Source organism: Mchenga conophoros, linkage group LG18, assembly GCF_057382185.1.
Source record: "Mchenga conophoros isolate Kocher_MC1m ecotype Shallow Benthic linkage group LG18, M_conophoros_male_GT1.1, whole genome shotgun sequence".
In the NCBI taxonomy this organism is placed as follows: Eukaryota; Metazoa; Chordata; class Actinopteri; order Cichliformes; family Cichlidae; genus Mchenga; species Mchenga conophoros.
In genome coordinates this window covers 12,655,675-12,680,529 of record NC_140543.1, presented here as the reverse complement: position 1 = coordinate 12,680,529, position 24,855 = coordinate 12,655,675, and the positions used below count along the sequence as shown (strand labels likewise).

Genomic DNA, 24,855 nt, shown 5'->3' with positions numbered 1-24,855 from the left:
TTTGTAGGGGCTGTAGTTTACTTTTATGTTTAGAAAAGGGACTTTAAATTCTTGGTGCTTTAAATTATGCTGTAAATTAAACTTGATTTACATTACAAAGGAGGTTAAAGACTTTGTTTTTATTTTCCAAACAACGGAAAGTACACTTTTAATGTTACTGTGGTATCTACTCATGTTGGTAGTTTAGTTTTTATTTGACTTAATTTTTGTCTGCTAGCTCTAGATTAAATGAGATCCCACGTAACTAATTCAACAGCGACAGGTATTTTCAGAAACAGCACGACTGTTATTCTAGGAAAAAACGCAAACAGTGCTGTCAGCAGTTTCGGAACATAAGATCCGTTTCTTCAAAATAATTCCAAGTAAAATTGTTTATTTAAAAAAAAGTCAGATTACTGTACTTTGGTGTTAGTTTTTCGCTATGATGAGTGTTAAAAATCTTGTGGAGATAAAACCCTCTTGAAACCTGTAATTTGTACTGAGTTCGGGTTGAGATAACCTTAAAAACAACTTTTTATGTTTTCACATATGTATTTAAACAAAAACTAGTTACAAAAAATGTAAACAATGTAAAATGAAATCTATCTACATACAACTTTTTATGTTATATAACAGTCTGTTTCTGCCCTTTGCAGTTCCTGTGCTTGAAAAACATCCGGACATTTCTGGCCTCTTGCTGTGATGTGTTTGGGATGAAGAAGAGTGACTTATTTGAAGCCTTTGATCTCTTCGATGTCCGAGACTTTGGAAAGGTAGCACCCATTTCTGTCATTATGATTTTCTAACATTGCACTATGAAACAGCCCAGTAATTTCATGTATCATGACATTCTTCTCGCCTTTCATACAGTTATTAGAATCATTTATAAAAGTCTGTAAATTAGTTTGAGTGAATACATTACATGTCACAGCACTATTACATTTGAACTGGTAATAATAACTGTGCAGATTGTCTGTCTCAGTTAACCAGTTTACAGTTTTTCTCCATTGCTCAGATATTAGACATAAGTAATAGTTCAGAGTAAGTGTTATGATAGATTTTGTCCAAACTTAGACATTATCCATCTAAAAAAAGAAAATCATTATGTAAAAAGTCTAAAAAGAGAATTTTCTGTAACGGATCTCTTTTTTTAAAGAAAGAGTCAAAGAACAATTAATTGACAAAATAATTTTTCCAGTGTTTTACAAAACAGCTTGAACAGATGATAACGTTTTCAAAACAAGCAATACGCTTGTGATGTTTCACTGCATTATTGTCTTCGTAGCTGACTTTTGGTGTAAGTGATGCCACACCTGCTCTGTTTTTCTGTCCTAATTGATCTATAAATCCTGCCAACTCTTTAAAATACAAGTCTGAGGTATGATGGAAGCATAGTGTACGTGTGCTTCTTCTCTGTGTGTGAGTCTGAAAGCGTTCGCTGTTTGCCTACCCTAGCTTTTTGAAGGGATTGGCTGACTTCTTTTTATTGCTGTGTTATTGTGGGACCTGTTTTCAGTGTGTGTACACAGCGTTACCAGGTCAGTGGGTTTGTAGTGCGCTCTGTGCAGCCACTCAGCGGACTGTCGCTTAAAGCACTTCGCCACGGAAAGCACACTTACTCTGAGGAGCCTTATTCCCACATTTCCCTATTTAAGTACACCATTTTACCTGGGGGCATTATGAGTTGTCTAAGCACTGAGAGGCTTGAAGAAAATTATAGTTGTTTTTTTTTAAATAAAACTATTGGAGCATATGTATTAATCTATGCTGAATGTATTTTATCTGAGTTTTTTTTTTTTACCTCTGAAGTACATAAGATTGTGCTATCCATCCATGCGTTTTCTTAACTCATTATCCATTTCACTGTTCCAGAAAGGCCGGAGCCTATTTGACATGACATGGGGCAAGAGGCAGGGCAGACCTGGGCCAGTTCGCCAGTCTATTGAAGCTTAAATAGGCTTGTTTGTCTCTTTTTACATTTCTTTTACATTTAGTTGTTTTGCCTGAATGCTTATCGTGTCTAAATAATGTATACGGTATCTCATGAGTTTAGTTTGGTAAAGTAATACCATATATCTTATATACATCATAACTTAGGCATACTATATATGATTGCAATAGTGAATTCACCTCCCTCTGTAGAATGGAAGTGGTTATACGTGAACTATGAGAGTGCATACCAAGCTGTGTGTGTAATTTCTCATTCAGGCTCTCTTTTCTTTCAGTTCAGTGTTTTGTGCTCTAAAGAAGCTTCTAGTTAATCTGGCTGCTGATAATCCCACAGGGGAGGTAGGGCTTGCAAATATGTACACTACATCCAAGCCGGGCTGCATAATCTCAGCCATGTTCAAGGGTTGTCCATCAAACAAACAAGCCTCTGGAGGATAAAGATTGCACCAGATCATTGCTTTTTTTTATTGGCAGTTAGAAATACGGGTGACTGTAGGTTAAGCAGTTGGGTTGGATTGGCTCCATGAAGGGCTGTATGTCTAAAGAAGAAATGCTCAATCTCTTCTTTTTTTTACAGAAAAATCCAAAAAAGGAACATCTCAAATCTCAACCAGTGTAATCCACTTGGGGTCGAGTTGTGCCAGCTCTGCCTGTGGACTGAGTATTAGTCCACTGAATATCTAATGAGAGCTCTGTAACCTACATTTCTCAGCTGAGTTACTACAGGCTTCACTGCAGGGAGTCAAACTGACTGCACGTAGAAGGCTGAAGGCTAGAGAGATAAAGCAGAGGGGCAAGAATTGTGTTTATTTCTTCCTTCAGTATAAACTACTATTAATATTTTCACAAAACAACATTATTTTTGTGCGAAGTTCATGCAGTTTTTCTTTTTGGGAAATAACTTCACACTTTCTTCCTGAGAGTAAGATAAGAACATTGATAACACATGTCAGCACATAAAATATAATCATATTATTAGCAACCTGTTAGTTTGGCTTAAGCTAAAAACATCGAAAGACGTCAGTAAAATTCCCTACCACTATAAATAATTATCATGTTACGTATTTATGCATGGTGTATTCCTTACCTGCCTACCCCAGAACTGCTGTATCTATACATTATTATACATTCTAAACATTATTATTTGAGCTTTTTGACAGATATATTTTACATTCAAATCTTTGTAGAAATGAAAATAAAGTGTTAACAGTCTCATTTCTGGCCAGTGTCAGTGTTGTTGAGTGGTATCGGCATATCGGCGAACAGGATCGTATTCAGCGATATCAGTTTTCAGTGTTTATCTGTTGCAAAACATCAATTTTGCAATTGCAAATTTTTTGAAAATTGTGTGATAAAAATGTGAAAAACACAAAACGATTTAAACCATTCAGGTTTTTGTTATGAAAGAAATACGCTGATAGCATATGGATAACTGGAATTCTTGTCGGGGAATTGTTGTTTTAAACTTAAATGTCCATATCTGCCCATCATTTAATAAAAAACAAATAAAACATTTATTAATTTAATTAATTAAGTGTAGGTAGGTGGACGTTACATCAAGCGATCTGTTTCACTGTTCTGCGCTAAGCTAATATTTAGCGTTTAGAAATATGAGCGCTGTCGGTCTTCTTACCTTAACTTGCGAAATGCAACCTTCATGCACAGATTATCACTGTGTGATCAGTTGGTACCATCACACACTGAAGAATGCGAAAATACCGTTTTAAATGTGTGCTTTGATGCTTAACTCTGCAAAGCTCACATTAGTGTTGGTAAAAACTAAAGTAGCCCCTTCTGAAATGTTACATTTGCATAACCCATAAAGTCTGACAATTACCAAAAGCCTCAAAAAACTCTCAACAATAATGTGTTCCTGATTATAATTTGTGTTAACGACACTACATTCTCTTTCTGGCTGTATCTTCGTAGAATCATCCTTGGGGTGGCTAAATAAATATCAGAGCATTCTCAGAAAGTTGATGGACTTTAATTTTGTTTTGGGAAGCTAATAAAAAAAATGTATATTTTGTACAGTGTGATAGACGGGAACAGCTTGATTATTATTTAAACAACTGAATATATTTACAAATTGACCATTAAAGTGACCATTAGTAATTAATTAATTAAGTAACACGTTAATTCTGCACAGAATAATCTGCAAATATACCAAAAAATGTATTTGTTTCTCTGCTGTTAAATATTGAACAAATAACTTGGAAAATAAAAGAAAGAAGTAGAAAGAAATATCAGAATCTCCGTCTGCTACCAGGAAAATTATCATTTTAAACTTCGGTGTCTGTCTCAGCACAGAATTTCACAAAACAAAAGAAATATGAATTTCATATATATATTGCCAAAACGATGAAATTAACATGTCTTTTAACATGCTTTTCCTTTGGATAGAGCTACACTGTCACACTGCCTGTTCCTATTTCTGGGTCAAGCTAATATTTAGCATTCAAACTAGACAGTGGTATCAATCTTCTTGCCCAACCTTGATTATTGCAAATATATGTATTTCCTGAAATGTCAATCTATTCCTTTAACCAAACTGAAAATCTGTCATGTAGAGATTATCACTGTATGGTCCATTAGTACCATCACACCATGTAAAGTTTCACCTTTATATTTAGTGCCGTTATTTCTGTGTTAATAATAATGAAAAATGATCATTGTCAGCTGCACTAGTCAAGTAAAGTCAAAGTTTATTCTCTCTCTCTCCCCCTCTCTCTCTCTCTCTCTCTCCATATATATGTGTGTGTGTGTGTGTGTGTGTGTGTGTGTGTGTGTGTGTGTGTGCGTGTGTGTAAAGGAGTTTTTAAATGATTTAAGAGTTTCAAACTGGGCAGATCTTATGTGAAAACAGGTTGTTCCAAAGATTAGAGGGCCCTGCTGAAAAGGCTCTGTTACTTCTGCTTTCAAGCCTGGATCTAGGAAGATATCAAGAGCATTTGGCTCATAGATCTCTGGTATGTGGATTTTCAAAAGATCTATAATAGAAGGTGGTGCTAATCCATCGAAAGTCTTAAAAACAAGAAATAGACTTTTTAAATGGATCCTGAAATGGACTGAAACCCAGTGTAAGGAGGCAAATAATCACCTCACTGCTAAGTTGCTTCTCCTTTATGAAGTTTCAATCTTTTTACTTTTGTGCAGTTGCATAAACAAGAGAGCATTTACAGAAGTTTGATGGACCGTCTATTTTATTTCGGGGACTCAAAAACAACACAGGGCAGAATGTGTGATGAATTTATTTGTACTTGCTAAAATTAGAACAAGTTTCACAGAGAAGTGACTGCATTGCACCTGCAGAGTGGCAAACATGAACATTTGATTTCTTATCCGATGCTACAGCTCTCTGTCTTTTTCACAGTGCTCCGGGGATTTACGATAGACATCGTAAATAGGCCACACTAACCAAGGCGGTTGGTCTTCAGCTTAGCTTGTGGCTTTGCTTCTCAACTCACATGTAGCTTCAGCCAAATGGCTTTCAGACATGTCAGGTGTGAGAACAACTTGTTTTTTAAAAAAGACCGCCTAGAAGGATTTACACTTCACTAAATGAATGTGATTTAAACCAGTGTTAGATTGTTCATTTCATGTATTCACAAGAGAGCTTTCTCCTTTCTTGTGCAAGTTACACTGAATCCATCTAAAAACAGTTTGGCTTTAATATGTTTCTTTAGATTTTCAATCTTGTATTCAGTAGCTATCACTATCACTAGAAGTAAACCAGCTATGATGTGGACAAAGTGTGCAGGAGCAGGGTTACATTTACATCAGTGGTCTTAGATTTTCGAAGAAATTTCACAGAGATCAATATAATTGTTTGCATTGTGGAACGTTATGCTGCACTATGGCATCTAATTTTTTTAAGTGCAAACAGTGATGCAGGGGAAACAAACAAACAAACAAAACATTTCCAGTGCTGCAAACATCACAATGTTGCACTTTTAAAGCTGGGTACACTTTACAAACAGGCCTCTTTTCAAGTCATAAGCACACCTGGGTTTAGCCAAAGCCACAGGACTTATTCACACAGGAAGGGGAGATAAACTCAAGATTCAAAGGGTGCTATATCTAACCCAAATAACTATCTTAGCTGCAAATCCAAAAATGTAACTTTGCGAACTTTGCAGCTTTGTCACTGGATAATTTATCATAGAGAGAAACTATGATGTGAATGAGATAACTGGTATTTATTTTTACTTTTCTGTCGTAATTGGGACATTGCATTACATTGCAATGTTTCACTTGTAGAGACTTCTGACAGCACTGTAAGCTTTGGCAAGACTATATATTGACACTAACTACAGCAAGTTTAAGAAATTAATCATCTCATAATGATCAAGTACCTCAGCGGAAAGAAATAATGATCAGTGTCCATGAACTGATCTTTACAGGTCCTCTTAAAAAAATATAATTACACAGTTTTAAGTGATTTTTTTAAAGTGATGTTTCCAATCCTTTTTCTGAGTAAATATGACAAATACTTTTCTGATAACAATGTTGCACATGCATTAATATTATTAGGAGTTTACATTTTTATGTTAAGGATGAAAAGCTGCGAATTACCTGTATTTATGTCCTTGTCATGTGCAGGGTGATCATGTATTTCTGTAGTTAACACATAACTCAAAAGTGATTTAATGCAATTCTGCACACACCCTTACAGATACGCACTGTTTGAGGTGTCAGTGTAACAACATTTGTACTAATTTGACACACATTTGACTATTTTATGGAACATTACAAAGTGTAACACATGGTGTGAGTTTAACGTTCCTTCCAGAGAATTCATCTCCCTGTCACTGTCGGCCTTTCCCTCTTTGCATTCATAATTTGAATTTTATTCACGATACACATTAAAACACATAAAGTAAATAAATAAATACAAAATCTTTTAAATATAGGCAAAGAATAACTTGTAGTTTGCGCAATGCTTCTGTGCACAGAGACTGCTATTAGAGAGTAAACTGTTACAAAAAATTCTCACTTTATGATGTGAGATCATTTAACAACCACAGAAGATGGAATTGAGAAAGAAATGAAAATCAAAGAAACAGTGAATCTGACAGCTCGGAACAGCTGCGTCTGTGTCGTGTGTATCTGTCATGTGTCATGCGCTGACACATTTTGCTACTATCATGTGGTGTTTAACTAGTAGGGACCCGTTTCTTAACTTTTGCGGGTTTGTTCTCCTTTCAGCCATATAGAAGAGTCTAATAGTTGATAATTTTACTGATTCCTATCACAAGGCAGCTTTTTCCACCTGTTCTCACCAAGTGCTTTTTCACTCTGGGTTTTCTTTCTTAATATTGACTAACAGGGACCTTTAATGAAGTTTCCCGACATAATTGTGTGAATTGAAATAAAAAAATCTAATTGAATGAAGCTAACTTTTATTTTGGTGAAGGAAACTGTTGTAACTGCCACGTATACGTTAACGACTGCCTTGCTAGTACGTGGTGGGGTCTGACTTTATCTTAAGAACTGCCTTAATTCTTGATGACATGTTCAACATTCGTCATAAATTTTGGAAAGCCTTGGCGTGATAGCATCACAGAGTTGCTGCACGTTTGTCAGCTGCACATCCATAATGTGAATTTTCTGTTTCACCGCAGTTCCCAAAGATGCGCTATTGCACTGAGAGCTGGTAACTGTAGGCTATTTGAGTGCAGACAACTCACTGTCGCATTCAAGAAACACATAAAGCGATGGACAGATGTGGCGTTTAAATGATGCTCAGTGCTTCACACCATTACATCATTAAAAGTGGTCAGTGAGTTTGGCTTACAGCTATTTACTGGTGGTTTTAGTGTAAACTTTTACTTGTGGGCAAGTGAGGTTTGTTCACATGGTCATAACATGATCTATTGTGCAATTCCATGTGGCCTCTTTCTTTTTGTTTGTGCATTGGTCTTTGCTGCGTTCATGTCAAAAGATAGATTTTAGGGATGGGATAGATTTGTATGCGTATTAATTGCAAGTGGAAAACTCATCAAAAATGCTCCTTCATTAAAGATTGTGATTAATGACACACCCAAGACATTGACTGAGTAAGCTCCAGGGCGACATAACCTAAACTCATAGTTCACTAGGTTTGTACTATAAATATAATCAGCTATTAAAATTGTGCTCCAAGTGTTGTAACAGGTTAGTAGTATTACCTTTGTGGTATTGCTGTCCTGCTTTGTTCATAAATAAATAAATGGTGGAATTACCTTCGATAGCAGAAACCATTTTTTGTTGTCTTCCTTTTGTTTGTTTTCTTTACTAAAGCCAAAAATGTTTCCAAACAGTGGCAATTTTTTTTTCTTTGGGACAAACCCCTCAAGTTGTGCATTCAGCTTAGCGTGTGAGTCTTCCTTCACAGAATAACCCGGCAACTGCCCATTCGTCCTTAATATTTGTTATATAAGAAATGCATGGGCTCAGTGTTTTCTTAAAAGCTACATTTTGCCCCTTTATGTTGCTATGGGAACACATCCATACATAATTTAGTAAAAGAAGGCTAGTTATTTAATTGTATGTTTTTGTGACAGCTCCTCTGTCTTGGTTGAAGTACACAGTGTTGCTTGCGATTAGACCCTGATACATCTTGTTTCCACGCTGGAACATTTGGATAAAAGTAATTAATTATGTGAAGCACCCATATTTGTTTCGATTTGGCTTGTTAACCCTGCAAGCTGGTATTGTTATTAAGCAGGAAATCTATCAGAGCTTTAAATCTGACTTTCATATGATAATTAAAGCTTAAATTGAAAGCTTAACTCAGTGAATCCGATTTAATTCTGAAACTGGGAATCACAATAAGTGTCATATATTTGCATTATTAAACATGTATATATATATCTCTCTCTCTCTTCAGTCAGTCCTCTCTTTCTGTCTCTCTATACCAAACCAACAAATGTAATTTCACATTTTGTTTCTCCAGGTTATGGACACTCTGTCCAAGCTTTCTCACACGACAGTTGCTCAGCAAGCAGGATTCAAGTAAGTCATCAAGTTTTCAGTAAATTGCTTCTAAGTGTTATTTCTAGGAAAAAAAGGTCATCTAACCATGTGAACTTTCCTTTCACTTATATCTTATCTCCTCCTCCTTCTCACCTTACCCACACTGCAGGCACATTTATAGCTATGTCTAATTTCCATCTTTAACAGCTGTTTTAGTTAATGATTAAAAATGTTTCTATTTATACTTGACTGTGCAAACAGCAGTGGTATTAAATTAAAAGACAAGATATAATTGTTGAGTAAGTATACAAAATCAATATGTCAAAAACAGAAATGAAGCACAGGCTGCAAAGTAGTTAAGAATAGATACTGTTGATCTCAACGATCAGTTCAGCAGTTCTAACAAGTGATCATTAATCATTTTTTAGTGTAAAATATATTTTAAACAATTGCAAGTCTTCCTCTTTTGAACAAAGTACGCTTGGTTTTATAAGTTTCCATCTTTTTCTATTAGACTGCTCTTGATATCTAAATACATGCTGATTTATCAAAAGTTATTTTCTTGTCCTAAGTTACTCAGCAGTGCTTTTCCCCCCGACTGGAGCATTTATTCTGTTAAATACTGAAGCTTATACTACTTTACTGTCACTTCCAGGCCATTTCCAACGGACGAGAGCCTACAAAACGAGGACATTTACAACAATCTGGAAGACATGATTGAGTATGTATGAAGCTTCTCTCTGTGGGCCCATTACTAGTGTTGATAGAACGTGATTATTTCACTCAGTAGCAGAACCAGCTCTGCTCATCATCCATGCTCTCCTGGGGTCTGGACACCCACATGTTTTGTTAACTGGCTTGGCTCCGTTTCGATGTTACTGTCAGAGGAAATGAATGAGTAATTCTACATGTTTTTGCTGAGTGCTTGCACACCCACATCAGGGATCTGGATGGGTGCTGCTGACAATGTGATTGATCGACAGAGAAGAGTAATCACAGGTGTATAGAGCAATTTTTGCATTACGCTCGTAGCAAATAAGGCTTTTAATAATCTCCAGAATTTTCATTTCTGTGAATCATTCCTTTTGGAAATACATAATTCCTGAATGTTAAACGCAGTGATTGTTATTTAATGCTGAGTTACTCAACCGGTGTAACAAAGGTTACTTCTTGCATCTCTTGTGAATGCAAAAATTAACTGATAATCAGCAGATTTCAGTGGTGTTTATTTTTTTTTTTGTGTATGTCATAGTGAGAATGTTCCTGAGGACGAAGATGACTTGTATGCAGCGGTCTATGGCCTAGAAGACGATTATGCTGGTGGCGAGATCTATGAAGACCTCATGAGAACGGAGCAGCTTCCCCCACTGGTACCACAATTAGTCAGCGCTCACACACACACCCCTCAAACACCACACAAAACACTGAATACCTTTAACTCACATGTCGAATAGTTGGTGGGCGTTGTTGGAAACAAAATCCACAAAATCCTAATTACTAAAAGTTTAGTGCAGCTTCTTACCCGGTGCAGGATAATCCTCTAAAACTCAGCATTGCAACATCTTTACTGAGCAAGACTCATAATTTAAATAACTTACACTTCCACAGTGTAAAAAAATGTTCCAGTCATATACTAATATATAATGAGTTAAGAGACATATATGTTATAGTAGTCCCTCTGCAGCCCCTAATCTCTATAGAGTCACGTAGAAAAATTTCATGGGATTGTAAGTCCTGTGAAAAAAAGTACTAACCTGCTAACCATAAGTACTAACCACAACCTAATTGTAACCCTGACACTGAAACCACATTTTGAGCCTCAAAAATGCCTTCGAACTCGTGAGGACGGGCATTTTGTCCCCATAAGTGAGTGTGGGGCCCCACAAGTAAAGAAGCATGACAATTTTCTGTCCTCACAAAGATGTCTAAACATGTACACACACATGAATGACTAAATTACATTATAAAATAAGGTGAGATACCTTACTAGTCTGTTATTTAAATCCTACTACTTAGAATAAAGAATAGAATAAATCTAACTATTGAAACATTTTATATGGGTTATACTTGCAAATTGAAAAATCCTCCTAATTAATCCTAAAATTTAAAGCATATCAAAGGCAGATTCTTCCGATTTCTTGATAGTTTTAAAAGTATTTTAGTAAATTTTGGTTTGAAGGGACCTAATTCTGTTCTCTTCATCTATTCACTTGCCACCTGCTGCACCTTACTCTCTGTTTGGTGGCTGTTAAAACATTGCTTTCCTGTCTGCAGATAGAAATAACAAAAAGATTTTCTTTTCTTTTAAACATTCAAGCAACAGTTTCTAAGATATCTGTCTTTCTAGAAGCAAGCAGAGGTTGATATCCGAAGCTGCTGCCTTACAGAGATTAAACAGACAGAGGAGAAATACACGGAAACCCTCGAGTCAATTGAGAAGGTACTGAACTCTTGTTTTTCCTCTTTTGAACTAACAAATGATGGATTTACTGCATCATAATGCTAAATCTAATCTCAGTGACAGTAAATGCTGTAATTGTTATAATTTTATACAACACACGGAGCACAATATTGGGGTTTTTATGGGGAATTTTGGGGAAATCCCCAGTTGCCAATTCCCTAATTTGTTTGCTGTCAAACATCCTATGTGACGTGTGTAAATGGTTTCAGTATGAGTTATAAATTATTTACAAATTCACTTTCACGCTGTTTGTAGTTTCCAGCTGTACAGTAAATAAGTAAAATGGCCTAAGAAGAGGAGCTGAATTCAGTTTCATTTAGGTTTTCAATGTTTCTGTCTCCAGTATTTCCTGAACCCACTGAAGAAATTCTTCTCTACTTCTGAAATAGACAAAGTTTTTGTAAACATTCCAGTAAGTCACGCTAGTTCTCACTCTTGCCACACACAATTGAAAGATACACTTTTCTGTTCAGATACTGACGGCTTCTTTCTCTGATGCAGGACTTGGTTAGACTTCACAAGAGCCTGATGGCTGAAGTGCAGGATTCCATCTTAAACAAAAATGCCTTAAATCTCTACCAGATTTTTATCAGCTACAAAGAGAGGTATGTGAGGAATTATGAACATGTTGCATGTAACAAAAAAGAAAAGTCTCAGTTATTTGAGTTGAACTTTCGCTTGTGGAAATATGCAACTACAGAAGTGCTGATTTTTGTAGTAATTTAATTTTCATTGATTGCTATCTGCAAAATTTATATTAAAGCTGTCAGTGTTGTGTAAAAATCATTCTTTAAGCCCACACATTTTAAGTCCTTAAACTTTGTACAGGTGTGTTTCAGAAAGGTTCAGAGTATATACAGCTGTTTGAGAAATGATCCTTAACAACATGTGTGGCCCTCCGTGCACACCCAATGTCCCTTCCTGCTAGTCACCACTCATCATGACCTCATTTCCATTGAATTTTTATAGATTGCTCATTTATGGAATATACTGCAGTCGAGTGGAAATTGCCATCGCCGTTTTAGACCTCATTTGCAAAGAGAAGGAGGATGTCCGTCTGAAGCTGGAGGTGAGACATTAGAAGAAGCGGGCCTGTCTATAACATGCAATGACCACCGATATACAGATCAAGCTTTCAGTGACCTCTAGTGTATACTGTTTTCACTACACTTACACGTCTTTAGATAATGCATTATGCGCTTCCTTTGCTTCAGCTTTAACAACAATGATACTAGAATTTAAAATATATATGTTGTCATTCTTACTGCCAGTCAGAGTTACATCAACAGGACACTTAAAGTGAATGTATTTGATGCATTCTAGGTCGTACTGTTCAGTTACTACATTTTTGTTCCAGGAGTGCTCCAAAAGGGCCAACAATGGGAAGTTTACACTGAGGGACCTGCTGGTTGTCCCAATGCAGAGAGTCCTAAAGTATCATCTCCTTTTGCAGGTAGAGATGTTTGACTCACGCAGTAGCATAAAAATAACATGTGACAGAAAAGTCTTTGTGGCTTTGTCACTTTTTCTTTGGGTTAACAAGTATTTGGTATTATTTTAATATCTATGACTCACTTATCACTTTATATACATCTACATTTATACTGAGCAATTTCAGTGGAATAATTTATGTTTATGTGTAGCGAAAAATTAGTTGATTGATCCCAGAAAAGAAAGCAAAAATGTCAAATTGAAAAAAATAGGGTTGTTCCAATTTTCTCATCATTTGCAAATATTTTAAATACTAAAGCATTCATCAACTGGTCATAAAAATAGTTGTCAGTTGCAACCCAGCTTCTTGCTGGGGTGCTTGCACGGTTACTTGTTGCTATGGGAGGAACGAACATCCAGAATTTCCAGATGTTGTTTAGTTTTTCTATGTGTGCCCTAGAAAAATCCATAAAAAGTTTGATGTTTATTTAATACTAAAAATATTTTTTTACATTTGGTGCAAGTTTTAATCACTTCAGAGCGAAAAGGGCTTTTGTCAACTTTATGTTAGTTGCTCCAACTACCTTGTAGCATGTCAGTGACCACTTGAGGGCGACATCCTCCACAAATTTGATTCATTGTTCTCTCCCTTTGATATCCCAGAAGATCCACACTCAAAAAAAGTCTAGGTTATTATTTAGTTCATTATGTTAGTGCATTTTGATATATTCTCCTTTTTCCTCCAAAATTAACTGAACCAAGATTGTTTTAAATCATTCTCAGAATTTATGTAGATTTGTTACACATTTTGCAGGACGGTTGTACATAAAGTATTCATTCACATACTGGATTCCAGACTTCAAGCTTGTTAGATTCCCACAGATTTCACTGCATACTGATTTACTGTATGACACCATCTCCCCAGCTCAGTATGAATCAGAGGTCAGACTACAGCTGGCAGGATAGATGAGGGCTTTGCCTAGAGAGCTTTTAAAAAAAATTGTTGTGGAAGGTAAAGCCCTCCATGGTGAATGGTGTTGATCCTGGGAGTTCACAGACACCCCTGAGGAGAAACTGTGTGATGGAGGGACAAAAAAGAATGAAAGGGGAAAAGAAGTGGCGAGGTGGAAATTAAGTGAAAGAGGTTACAGCACAGTTAGGAAAGAGCATTGTGCCATACACGGCGCAGACACACCAGTTTGAACAATAGTCAATCTCTTATTGTGTAACGTTACCACAGAGCTAGTCACACCGAAAGTCATTCTACCACTTTTAATATTAAGCACATATAATATACATAATGCTGTAATAATGATTAAATCTTGCTAACGCAGTTTTTCTGCCACGAACATCAAACACACACAGCAAACAGAGTATCGGCGGCATGTATTTTTAACTAGCAGCATCTGTCTAGAATTAAAAATAAAATGTCAGCAGAAAATGAAGCACAATGCTAGCAAACACGTTTTCTGTTCAAGTACGTAGTCTTATTTGCTGTGGAAACAATTCACTGTGGTCTAGAATTGTTGCATGTTTTCTTTATTGCTTAACAGTTGTTTTGATGGTAATGAACCCAACGTCTTCCATGGGAGATTGTGGACAGGTTTCATCAACAGATTGATTCCCCTGTGCAGGTTGCGCTCACAACAGTAACTTCCATGTGATTAAAGAAATAGATGTTTCTGTGTGTGTGTGTGTGTGTGTGTGTGTGACATCTTTTTCTTCCTGCACTTTAACTGCTGACATTCAATAGTATTTGAATGTCAGCAGTGCCGTGTATTCATATGAGTTTTGTTTATTGCATCTAGGAAGAGAAAAACCATGCGTGTATTCATCTTTATACTTCAAGCTTGAAGAACAGAAGAACTTTAAAATTTAAAACTGTTTTATGAGTGAGTGCGAAGAGTTGTCTGTGTCTATGTGCTAGACTTGCGACCTGTGACAGACTTGTGACCTGTCCAGGGTGTACCCTGCCTCTCGCCCTAAGACAGCTGGGATAGGCTCCCCCTCCCCCGCGACACTGAAAGAGGACAAGTGGAAGCGAATGAATGGATGGATGTACACTTTCAAATTTACCTATATAATGGATTTTATGAATATATTATGGAATTAATTATCTTTATCTTTACATTACTGATATTTAGATAGTGTGCAAAAGTCTTGAGCCACTCCTCAAGTCTTTATATTTTCCTTCCTCATTTATCTTTGGACATTGGCTGCTTTTTCACTCATTTTGCATCCAGTCCTTGTACCTGACCATTTTAAAAATTTATTTATTTATTTTTCTTGGCCAACTCATCAGATGAGTCAATGTTGTGTCTACACATAACAGGCAACTTAGCAAAGAACCTATTTTAAACAGTGTATTTAGGCACTTTGTTACTTGCAGCTTGTTGCAGAAGCACGCGATTTCTTGTCTGTGTAGGATCCCAGACACCTTAACACCCACTCACATCCTGGGCCTTCTGACCTCAGGAAATCACATGATAGCATGGGGCTAGGTTTCACAATGAGTTCACCCGAAACCTTGGCTGATTGTGACCTACACCTGTTTTCACACCTTGGTTCGTGTGATTAGGTTAGAGGATCACTAGGGGTCCATTGTCCCTCTTGGGGGAACACTCCCACAGGGCTTAAGTCTGGGACTCTCCAAAATTTGACCTTAGAACTGAAGAAGCTTCTTGGAAGTCTAGACGCTTTTCTTTCCAAACGCCTTAGACCACATAATTTCTTCCCGAATTTCCCCAAAATGCCAAGGTTTAGGCATAAAAAGTATTTTTAGTCGTTGAAAAGTATCTGACAGTCAACAAAGACCTGACACAACACCTGAGAGATGCAATACCATTTGAAAAGCAACTGCAACAGCATAAAAATGATCCCAAACACACTACCAATGCAGTAAAAGCATACCTGGATTCGAAAACACACAAACATTGTCAGTTATAGGCTTCCTCAGAGCCCAAACCTCAACATTAGTGAAGCAGTGTGGACTCAACTTCATATACAATGGAACAAAAGGCAGCAGCAGCCGAAGCTTGCCCACAAGATTTTAGGCTGTGTTGAAAAATAAAGTTGATCTTACCAAATATAAAATTTCATGTTCATTAGAACTGTTTTGCTTTGTATACTTTCCATGAATATTTGAACATTTCAGCGAATCACTGCACTATCCCACTTTCCATGTAAAATATAAAGTAATGAGGAACGACTCAAGACATTTGCACAGTATTGTATTTCTAATTGTTCATTCTGAAAGATCATGGACGAGAATTAAACTTACTTCATTTGCTTCAAATGATATTTATACTTTGATAAATCCCATAACCAGCCTTTGCCGAGAAGCTTTTTTTTTCATATACTCTGAAAATGAAACAAAGCAGAAGAAAGAAACCCTCCCTTTCTTTCTTCATTCATTTAATTTTGATTTCAGAGTATAATTATCTAATTACCTGATGCTATCCTGATGTTTTAACAGCTGTCCTCTGAATATGAAGGGACCCATTTGGTATAGGATGAATCTTGTCTTTCATACAATTTAAAAGTGATCCTTAATATAAAATCAATCCATGTAGTGATGCTAAATGTGCTTGCCTATGCAATTGTAGTTCTGTTAGTGGATGTAGTCTGCCACTTATTTTCTTTTCCTCTCTAACAGGAGCTAGTCAAACACACTCAGGATGCTGCTGACAAGAGCAACCTGAAGATCGCTCTTGATGCCATGAAAGTAAGTGCAGTGCTTATGGTAAATGGTACGTAATCATAGTGATTTTAGACTGTTAGCAAAAGCAGGCTGATTCAGCAGATTATTCCAAACGGTCTGTGCCATTCAGCTATCAATACCTATTAAATAAAAATAGGAAGCAAACTCAAACACACACACACAACATGACATGATGGCTTTTCTGACTGAAGAAACAAACAAGAAAAAGAAACTACAATACAAACACGCATTTATCCATTTAAAGTAAAGGTGTGGAGAATATTGTCATTCACTTTGTCTCCCCATCTAATTCTCAGCACTGAAACATGCAGATATTTTAAATGGGCGATTTCCCCCAAAATGTAGCACAAAAGACATGATACTATCTTTACAAAACGATTTGTTTTACATGTTTAAATTCCTTCAGACTGAACTTACAAAGCATAATATGTGTGTTTTTGTGTCTGTGTGGGTCTGTATTGTCAGGACCTGGCTCAGTATGTCAACGAGGTGAAGAGAGATAATGAGACTCTAAGGGAGATCGACCAGTACCAGAGGTCTATTGAAAACCTGGTAAAATAAAGATTTTTTCAACAATTAGCAGCAGCTGTTAGGATTGACCACATAAGAGTGTAAAATATCACTGCAACATGTTTTTTCTTTTAGAAGACATTCAGTTTTCGCAAGTGCTTAAAAAGTCCAGTCTTTGTCTAAATTTAATGTAGTCTAAGGGAATCCACCACGAAACAGAATTCAGCTCAAACATGCACAATGATAAAAGATGCCACTATATACGGCTAATAATAGAGGTAAAAAGTGTATTTTATGTATCTTTGAGGTCTTAAAAATCCTGCCTTAAACCATATCAGAGATTTAGAGAAAGATAATACCATTTAGAGCTGCGGTGATGACTATCCACAGAAAATGTATTGGGTAATAGCTTACTAAATATTTCAGTCATTCTTCTTAGGTGCGAGATGTGAAGAACTTTTCTTTTTTTTTGTAGATTTTTCAACTGTGATTAAAAACAGAATCATAATAAATGTCTGATGGGATAATAAAACATTTTAGATAAGAATGATTTAAAAGTAATCTGCATAATTATGGATAATTAATGCAATTTAGCTGCATCCACTGAAATATATTTATATTATTGTTCAGCATTACCGCTGACATTAAAATGTAAATTATGCTTTTACATTTCTGAAGGTTTCAGTAGTTGAGAGAAGCTGGTCAAAGAAAAAACAGGGAGGTTACAGAGAGTCGTGAAACCCAGCAGCAGAGACAAGAGAGCTTGTCAGATTACAAAGACCCTCATCCTTGTCTTGACCTGATTGCACATGAATGAACTTTAATCAGTGAATCAGGTGGCAGGAATCAACTGATCTAATCAATTGAATGTCCAAAAACCTACCTGATGTCTTATTGTGAATATTATGTGAAAATTTATTTGCAGAAGTTAATATTTTATGGGGATTTGATTCATATTAGTATACTTTTAGGTACTTTTATGAATATATATTGCATTCCTGAAGTAGCTGTTAGGTGTGATTAAAACCTTTTGCTTTCTCAAACTATCTTCATTTATTTTTCTCTTCTTTTTAACTCTTTAAATTCAACTTTCGCTTGGATTCCAGTTGGTAGGTCCCAGTTCTGCATCAAAATGTTGAATTAATCAGATATGATCCTTGTATGTTTTTCAAGCCTTGAGAAAGATGAACCTTGACATTTTAAGAGTTGCTTGATCTCCAAAGTGTATAGTCTAGCGTTTTTACCTCCTTCGTGTTTTGTTTGCAGAACACGCCGCTAGTCACCTACGGCCGGCCAAAGGGAGATGGAGAGGTGCGCATAGTCTCCAGTGTTGACAAGAAGAAACAGGACAGGTTGTTGTACCTCCAAGTTCATTGTTTGGGAAGGAAAATTAGGATTGCAGACAGGAAACACATGCATGTTAAATTAATTTTAATGAAATGGTTTTCAAATTTTCAGAAAAATGTGGAATTTGGAGTGAAAATAAGTTGGTTTCATTTTTGTAAATAAAAAAAAGAAAGAAAGAATCAGCAATATTGAGTTTACTGACTTGGGGTCATAGGGTTCTTGTTTTGTTGGCAACAAAAAAGAACCCTACCCTACAACAAAAGTTGTGGGATACAAACACTTTCAGGCATCCAAGAAAACGTCAGACTAAAACTGTGGTATCTGATATATTTACCTTCAGAGTTAAGCCAAATACTGGTGTCAGCTTTCTTAACCTCTAAGGCAAGAAAGTAACAACAATAAAAACAAACCTACTTTGCAACAACTGTACGTGACATATATACTCATGTTAATAATGAAGCAATGTAACACTCTGTCTTCTTATTTCATAGGCACATCTTTTTATTTGATGTGGCCGTCATTGTTTGCAAGCGAAGAGGAGACAACTATGAGATGAAAGACATACTCGACCTCAACTACTTCAAGATCACAAACAACCCCACACCTGACAGAGAGGGTAAAAAGGTCAGACACGGTGTACTATATTAGTATTTTTATTGTGTCATCTTTTATTGTGAAATGGATCTTTATCTGTCTGTAAATTACGCTAATGAATACACTAAGGAATGTTGTCATTCAGTTTGGCTGTAGCGTTTATTTGTTTTTTGGCAAACACGGATGTAGAAGCCCGTAAGGTGCATACAGTTTACACACGATGCTATCTTTCGGCTTGTGGGAACATTTGCAGGCCGTATTGTAGTGGAGTGGACTTGTTGATGTCTTGTTGATGTATGCCCACAGATGGTGTCTTCTCACTCTGCTGCTGATTGCTAATGTGAAAGTGACAGCTTGCCAGAATGAAATGGCTCTGTGGTTTTTCTCAAAGAGACTCTATTATCATCCTCATTTACTCTATTGTCTATTTTCCGTTTGACAGTGATTGGTATATTTTAGATAGGATTATTCAATATTTCTGAATTAAAAATCTCGTCTGAAACATGCAGTGACATAAACCCCTTAATGATTCTTAACACGGTCGGATACATTTCTACCCGTCATTTTTATCCCGCTTTCAACCTAAAGCTCCATCAATCACATACGACCTTTATTTAATGCTGCACAAAATGACACAGACACATGTGTAAGAATTTCTTTGTCGCAAGACTTGCACCCAAAAGCTAATAGTCAGAGAAAGAGATACTCTGTACCTACCCCCATGAACACACAAGACAGCGATATTAATATCAGGTGAAGGATGTGCGCAATCCTCCGAGGCCATTTAAAGCTACAGCCCATTTTTTGGTAGATTTCATTGAGCACTGTGACCACCGAGCACCCTCACGGTTATCAATGATTTAACACTCAGAAACTCTCAGGACTTTTCAGAGCCAGTCACAGACAGGTAAAGCCCAACCACTTTTCCTGTTATTAAATATGATACAATCAGCTGAAGCAGATTAGACTTGAAAAAGCCAAGAGGTTTGGGAAATGATTTAAAAAGTCCCTTAATGGACCCATGGGCAAGGCACTTAAACTGAAAGTGCTGCTGTGGAGCTATTTAGTAGCTAGTGGTTGAAAAAAAAATGCATTTGAGGATAGCTGATTAATTGAATATGCTTCTGAAGACAACAAGCAAACAGTTGTCAGTTTAAAATTCAGAAGATGTGGTCAAGATCTGGTATAGCTGGCTGGTTTCTGGCCTAGAAGTTATGTTCTGAAATTTAGGACTTTCCGAAGCTTTCTAGTTTCTCTAAGAACGCTCTGTCTCAATGTTAACACAGCTTAAGTCATTCAGTACTCTCTGTGCAGAGCACGTGTTAAAATCTTATTGCTGCTGCTCTCTTGATGCACTGATCTGTGAGGCTGGTGGCAGCCATCTTGGCACAAAGACGTCAGTGGAGACTGATAAAAGCGTTATGGCTTTATGTTAGAAGGGTGGTGTCTGCATTTCTTTTTGCCTTGTCATTCTTTGTCTTTTTCTTCTCCACCTTCATCATCTTCTTCTCTTCTGTCACACCAACAATCTGCTTGTCCTCTTGTCACTGCTTCTCTAAACCTTTCTCTGTGGTCTTCCTCTTTTTGTCTATCTTGTCATGTCATTGTTTGAACTAAAAGAAATGTGTGATTGGCAAGATTACAAATTACAAGGTGATTCAAAATGATGCTAAATAAAATTAAACCCAGACTGTATTTTAGATATTTTGAGATTACCATGATTCAGTAAGCCCTTAGTTGTCTTGGTCAGATACAAGGCATAAATGCTGGTGACGAGGAATAGCACCCATTTCTTAATGTGCTTATTTTCTTTAGACATGGCTCGTGTGTGATGGAACAATAAAGGAAGAATTTGGCATTTTGGTGAATGGGTTTATTTCCCCTATACTGCAGTACAGGCACCACTCTTATGTCTGTATGGCAGATATGAAGCTAATCCTGATCGACTTATCACATACACTAGAAGCACTGTGTCTGTAGCACTTCTGGTTGCAGTGGTTAGCACTGTCACTTCACAGCAGGAGGTTTCCTTGCATGTGCAAGCTTGGCAACAGACCACATGAACTGGACAGGCAACTTTGACAGGGGGGGGCATTTGGCTCAAGTGACTTTGCTTTTTCATGAAAACAAAAAAATTGCACTTGTACTTGCACTGGCACATACATGCAGTACAATCATAGATAAATGTAGCTATAGTTATAACAGTGCAAACATGGTTGTCTTTGATTGCAGAGGCAAAATAGAAAAAAGAAAAGAGAGACATTTTCTGTAGGTGCAGAAATGGATCAGGGAAATCACCAACGACTGTGAGCACACAGTGTCCTCAACACATTTCCAACGTATTTGTAGTTTTTGAGTGAAACAGCTTCACAAGCTAGTTTTAAAGCGAGATAAGGGGTAGTTCTCAAAGTCTGACCTGCCCATCGTCCTCACTTAGAAGCAACTACTGGGAGCTGAATCGATTGAACTCACACTGCAGCTTATCAGCAATATGAGTCTTTAGTTTTTCATTGCCACTTTGTATGGGTTTGTGTAACTTACAACTCAAGTGTCACTGGTCTCACTAGAGGGGCCCCAAGGACTTTATTGGGCAGGTTTGGACCCCCGAAGTCTGTCAATGTGCAGACGGTGTCACTGTGCCTGCATTGGTTTCTAAAGTACTGTATGAATGTATAGTCAGAACTATAGTTGCAGCAGATGGCATATAAGTAAATTGAATTGAATTATAGTCTAAATTAAAAAATGAGTGTAGACTAACTGAAGCTAAGGTGACTGTCTCTCGACTTGAGTTTCATATTTAATAATGTAAAAATTGTCCTGTTTTTTTCATAAAAAAGAAAAAAAGGCCTATAAACATGTTTTCCAAAAATGAAGCGCTATTTTATTATTATCGTATGGTAAACAATAATTTCAGCTTGACAAAAGACCGTGTGGGCATCTGCATTCCTAACTTGAATACAAACTCACAAACTGGAATATATGATAACCAGTAAAACAACAGCATCGGATGGAGTCACTCAGAGTTTACTTGGGTGTATTTTATTTTCCCTGAAGGTTTTTATTCAGCTGTTTTAACAGCCAGTAGCTCAGTAGTCATTCTCTGGTATTTCAGACAATGCATCCATCCCAATTACAGAGCACGATGCACTATTTACAGTTAAACGGATAACTACATTGCAACAACCTGTCATGGTATTGGGGATTTATGACATAGATGAAAAGTTTGTTCTTGCTGTGAAGAAAGATTTTCACCAACCAAACTACTGTGTCCCCCGCCACGAAAGTGTTGATTCTGTGAGGTAATTATTCCTGTATACATTTAGTCAGTTTAGCCCCACACATAAATGCTTCTGCACCCAAAATGCATCAGAAAGAAAAAGAAAACAAAACACACTAGTGAATTTGATTATTTCCTTCTTCTTGAACCCCACAGTGGTGCTACGGGTTCTATGTGACACACCAGCAGGGGCACACGGGCTTTGAACTCTTTTTTAAGACCAGAGAGCTGAAGAAGAAGTGGCTGGATCAGTTTGAAATGGCCATGTAAGTATACAGAGACATGAACACCACAGCGGTGACAGTTTGGTAGCCGTGCTGCAGACACGTAATCACACTGGTCTTATGCGTGGGTGTGTACGCTGTTTATTTGTCTTTGTTTGCATGTGTGTTATTCCAAGGCCAAAAGAGGTGTTGACTCTTTCATGTGCACTGTTTGATCAGGTCTTAGCTGTTACCAAGCACACACTGCTGACAACAGTAAGATAACACACTCACACACACATATACAGCTGCACATAAACTGTTCCAGAGAGCTGCAGAACTACAAAGAAGTCACTCTGCCTCGATGGTTTTTCAAATCAGTGCTTTATGGAGATATATCTTTCATATTATTTTGTAACAGTAGGAAGCTTTTGCGGGCAGATATCCCATCCACATCCTATTTTATGTTGATTTGGAAGAATACTGTCTTGTTTTGACATCACACTCTGACTGAACAAATGTTTTTTTGTTGGGGTTGTATATATATGTGAAACCCAACTGTATGCTGTGGCCTTTCTAAATAAACTTCTCGGTGAAAGTATTCTTGATATGTTTACTGTACCAGCAATGCAAATTGTACAGTACACAATGTGCAGTTTTAGTACTTCTCTGTCTTTCCTTGAACTTAAACTTTATGCAGTGACGTATGAATTTCTACACTTCCATTACCATTAAGCCCCTGGCACTAAAAACTGAATGTGTAATTTCCAAAATTTAAAAGAAAAGGCTGTATCCATTTTCACCCCAGGTTTAAAACTGTTTTGCCGCACGGGCAGGGTTTGCACCTGAAAACAGCGACTTGTGCCTCTGTGCATTGAGTAATGACACCAGAAGGGGCCAATTCAAAAAGTGAAAATTGTACCTACCTAAGAGGATGTGGGCTTTTGATGAAGGACTCACTTATGGGAGCACTCAGTCTAAGCGGCTTCTGGATGGCGTGTTTAATACAAAAATGTTTTGTGTGTTTATTCACGTTCCAGAAAGGCTGCCTATTCCTGCTATTCACGTTTCCACCTCTCATGGTGCAGATACACACATGCAGATCAAAATTAGATTTGCCTGGGCTCATTCAAGTCCTCTTCATTTATTCGGATGCGTGCACTGTAGGTAAAATTGCTTTTATTTCAATCAGCTGAAGGAATAAACTAAAGATTGTTCTTCCCCAACAAAGTTGCTCTGTTTAGTTGATGAAGAAATTATTAAGAATGAATTGTATTTGAGTAAACAGGAAGAAAATTGTTCCCACTACTGAGACGCCCACTCATACAAACGTAGTTCTTACATGTTTTTAGCCATATGAGCAGCATGATCCTGGGGCTGTAGTTTGTGTTTAGAGACAATTAGCAAATATTAGCATCCTCACACGTTTAACTAAAGCTGTTTGTGCATATTCAATGCAGCTCTGGATTTTTTTTAAGCCTACCTGAAAAAGGTGCATGGGAACCATTTTAGGTGGTTTAACCTGTCGACTTCTTCAAACAAAGTATGTCAGGTGTTCAATTTCACAGTAGAGCAGGCAATGTTGTGGTCACAGCATTCAAGTACTGGCCAGTACTTGGCTAAAAAAACAGAATATTTCAGTAATAATGTGGCTGACATGTGCTAGCTTCTACTGTGTGCTACATGTGAGGAAGGACAACTTTGGACAAGCTCTAACCTGATTGTTTCAGCATTTTCAGAACACTCATATGTGAAACAGCTTACAATAGAGGTTGTGGTAAACATGAAAGCCGCAAAGCATATGGTAGCATTGTGATCGTAACCATATTCACATGCATGCTTGTTAGCATTAACGCGCTCTGGTTAAGCACAACCATGCAGAGCTGCTAGTTCATTTTAGTGTTTAAGCAACGTTTTGCTCATTTTTCTTTGTCTTAGATCAAATATCCGACCGGAGAAGGCCACCCACAACTCCCACCATTTTAAGATGCACACGTTTGAAAGGATCACTTCCTGCAGCTTCTGTCATCTTTTGCTTAGGTAAGATTAATTGTCAGTGAGCTCTTTTTGTTTTTTTTTAGATGATTATGTTTTTGGGATGAAGTTCAAACACTTGTGTACCTGAAACAGGGTTGCCATGAACTCGAACTACATGAATAGCTCAAAGATAGCAAACCATCATGTGTTATTTCACTGATAGCTCTCTTAAGATAACTTTCAAATCTTTTTTCCATTGAATGCATGAAGGAACATAATGACCCATTATATATTTTGGCTTTCAGTCACTTTTTCTGGGGAAAAGAAGGTTATTTTGAAATGAGCTTAGTTTAATTGTTAGTAGTATTATTTTATCAAGAACATGATACTGAACTGAATCTCAGTGTTTGACAGAAATCATCAGTTTTAAAGCTGAATGGTACGTGCT

General features: G+C 37.0%; 1 protein-coding gene across 2 annotated transcripts in view; it reads left to right on the top strand.

Moving 5' to 3' along the window:
* Positions 1–24,855, top strand: part of LOC146553327 (guanine nucleotide exchange factor VAV3-like) — a 50,987-nt gene that overhangs the window by 2,920 nt on the left and 23,212 nt on the right. For both annotated transcript variants that reach the window (XM_085254614.1, XM_085254615.1), the window contains exons 2-16: positions 636–752; positions 8,867–8,925; positions 9,542–9,607; positions 10,139–10,256; positions 11,234–11,326; positions 11,691–11,759; positions 11,849–11,952; positions 12,317–12,416; positions 12,705–12,800; positions 16,434–16,502; positions 16,965–17,051; positions 18,276–18,361; positions 18,848–18,980; positions 22,384–22,493; positions 24,369–24,470. In XM_085254614.1, the coding sequence (XP_085110740.1) occupies positions 636–752; positions 8,867–8,925; positions 9,542–9,607; positions 10,139–10,256; positions 11,234–11,326; positions 11,691–11,759; positions 11,849–11,952; positions 12,317–12,416; positions 12,705–12,800; positions 16,434–16,502; positions 16,965–17,051; positions 18,276–18,361; positions 18,848–18,980; positions 22,384–22,493; positions 24,369–24,470 (1,409 nt within the window). The remainder of the gene's footprint in view (positions 1–635; positions 753–8,866; positions 8,926–9,541; positions 9,608–10,138; positions 10,257–11,233; positions 11,327–11,690; positions 11,760–11,848; positions 11,953–12,316; positions 12,417–12,704; positions 12,801–16,433; positions 16,503–16,964; positions 17,052–18,275; positions 18,362–18,847; positions 18,981–22,383; positions 22,494–24,368; positions 24,471–24,855) is intronic.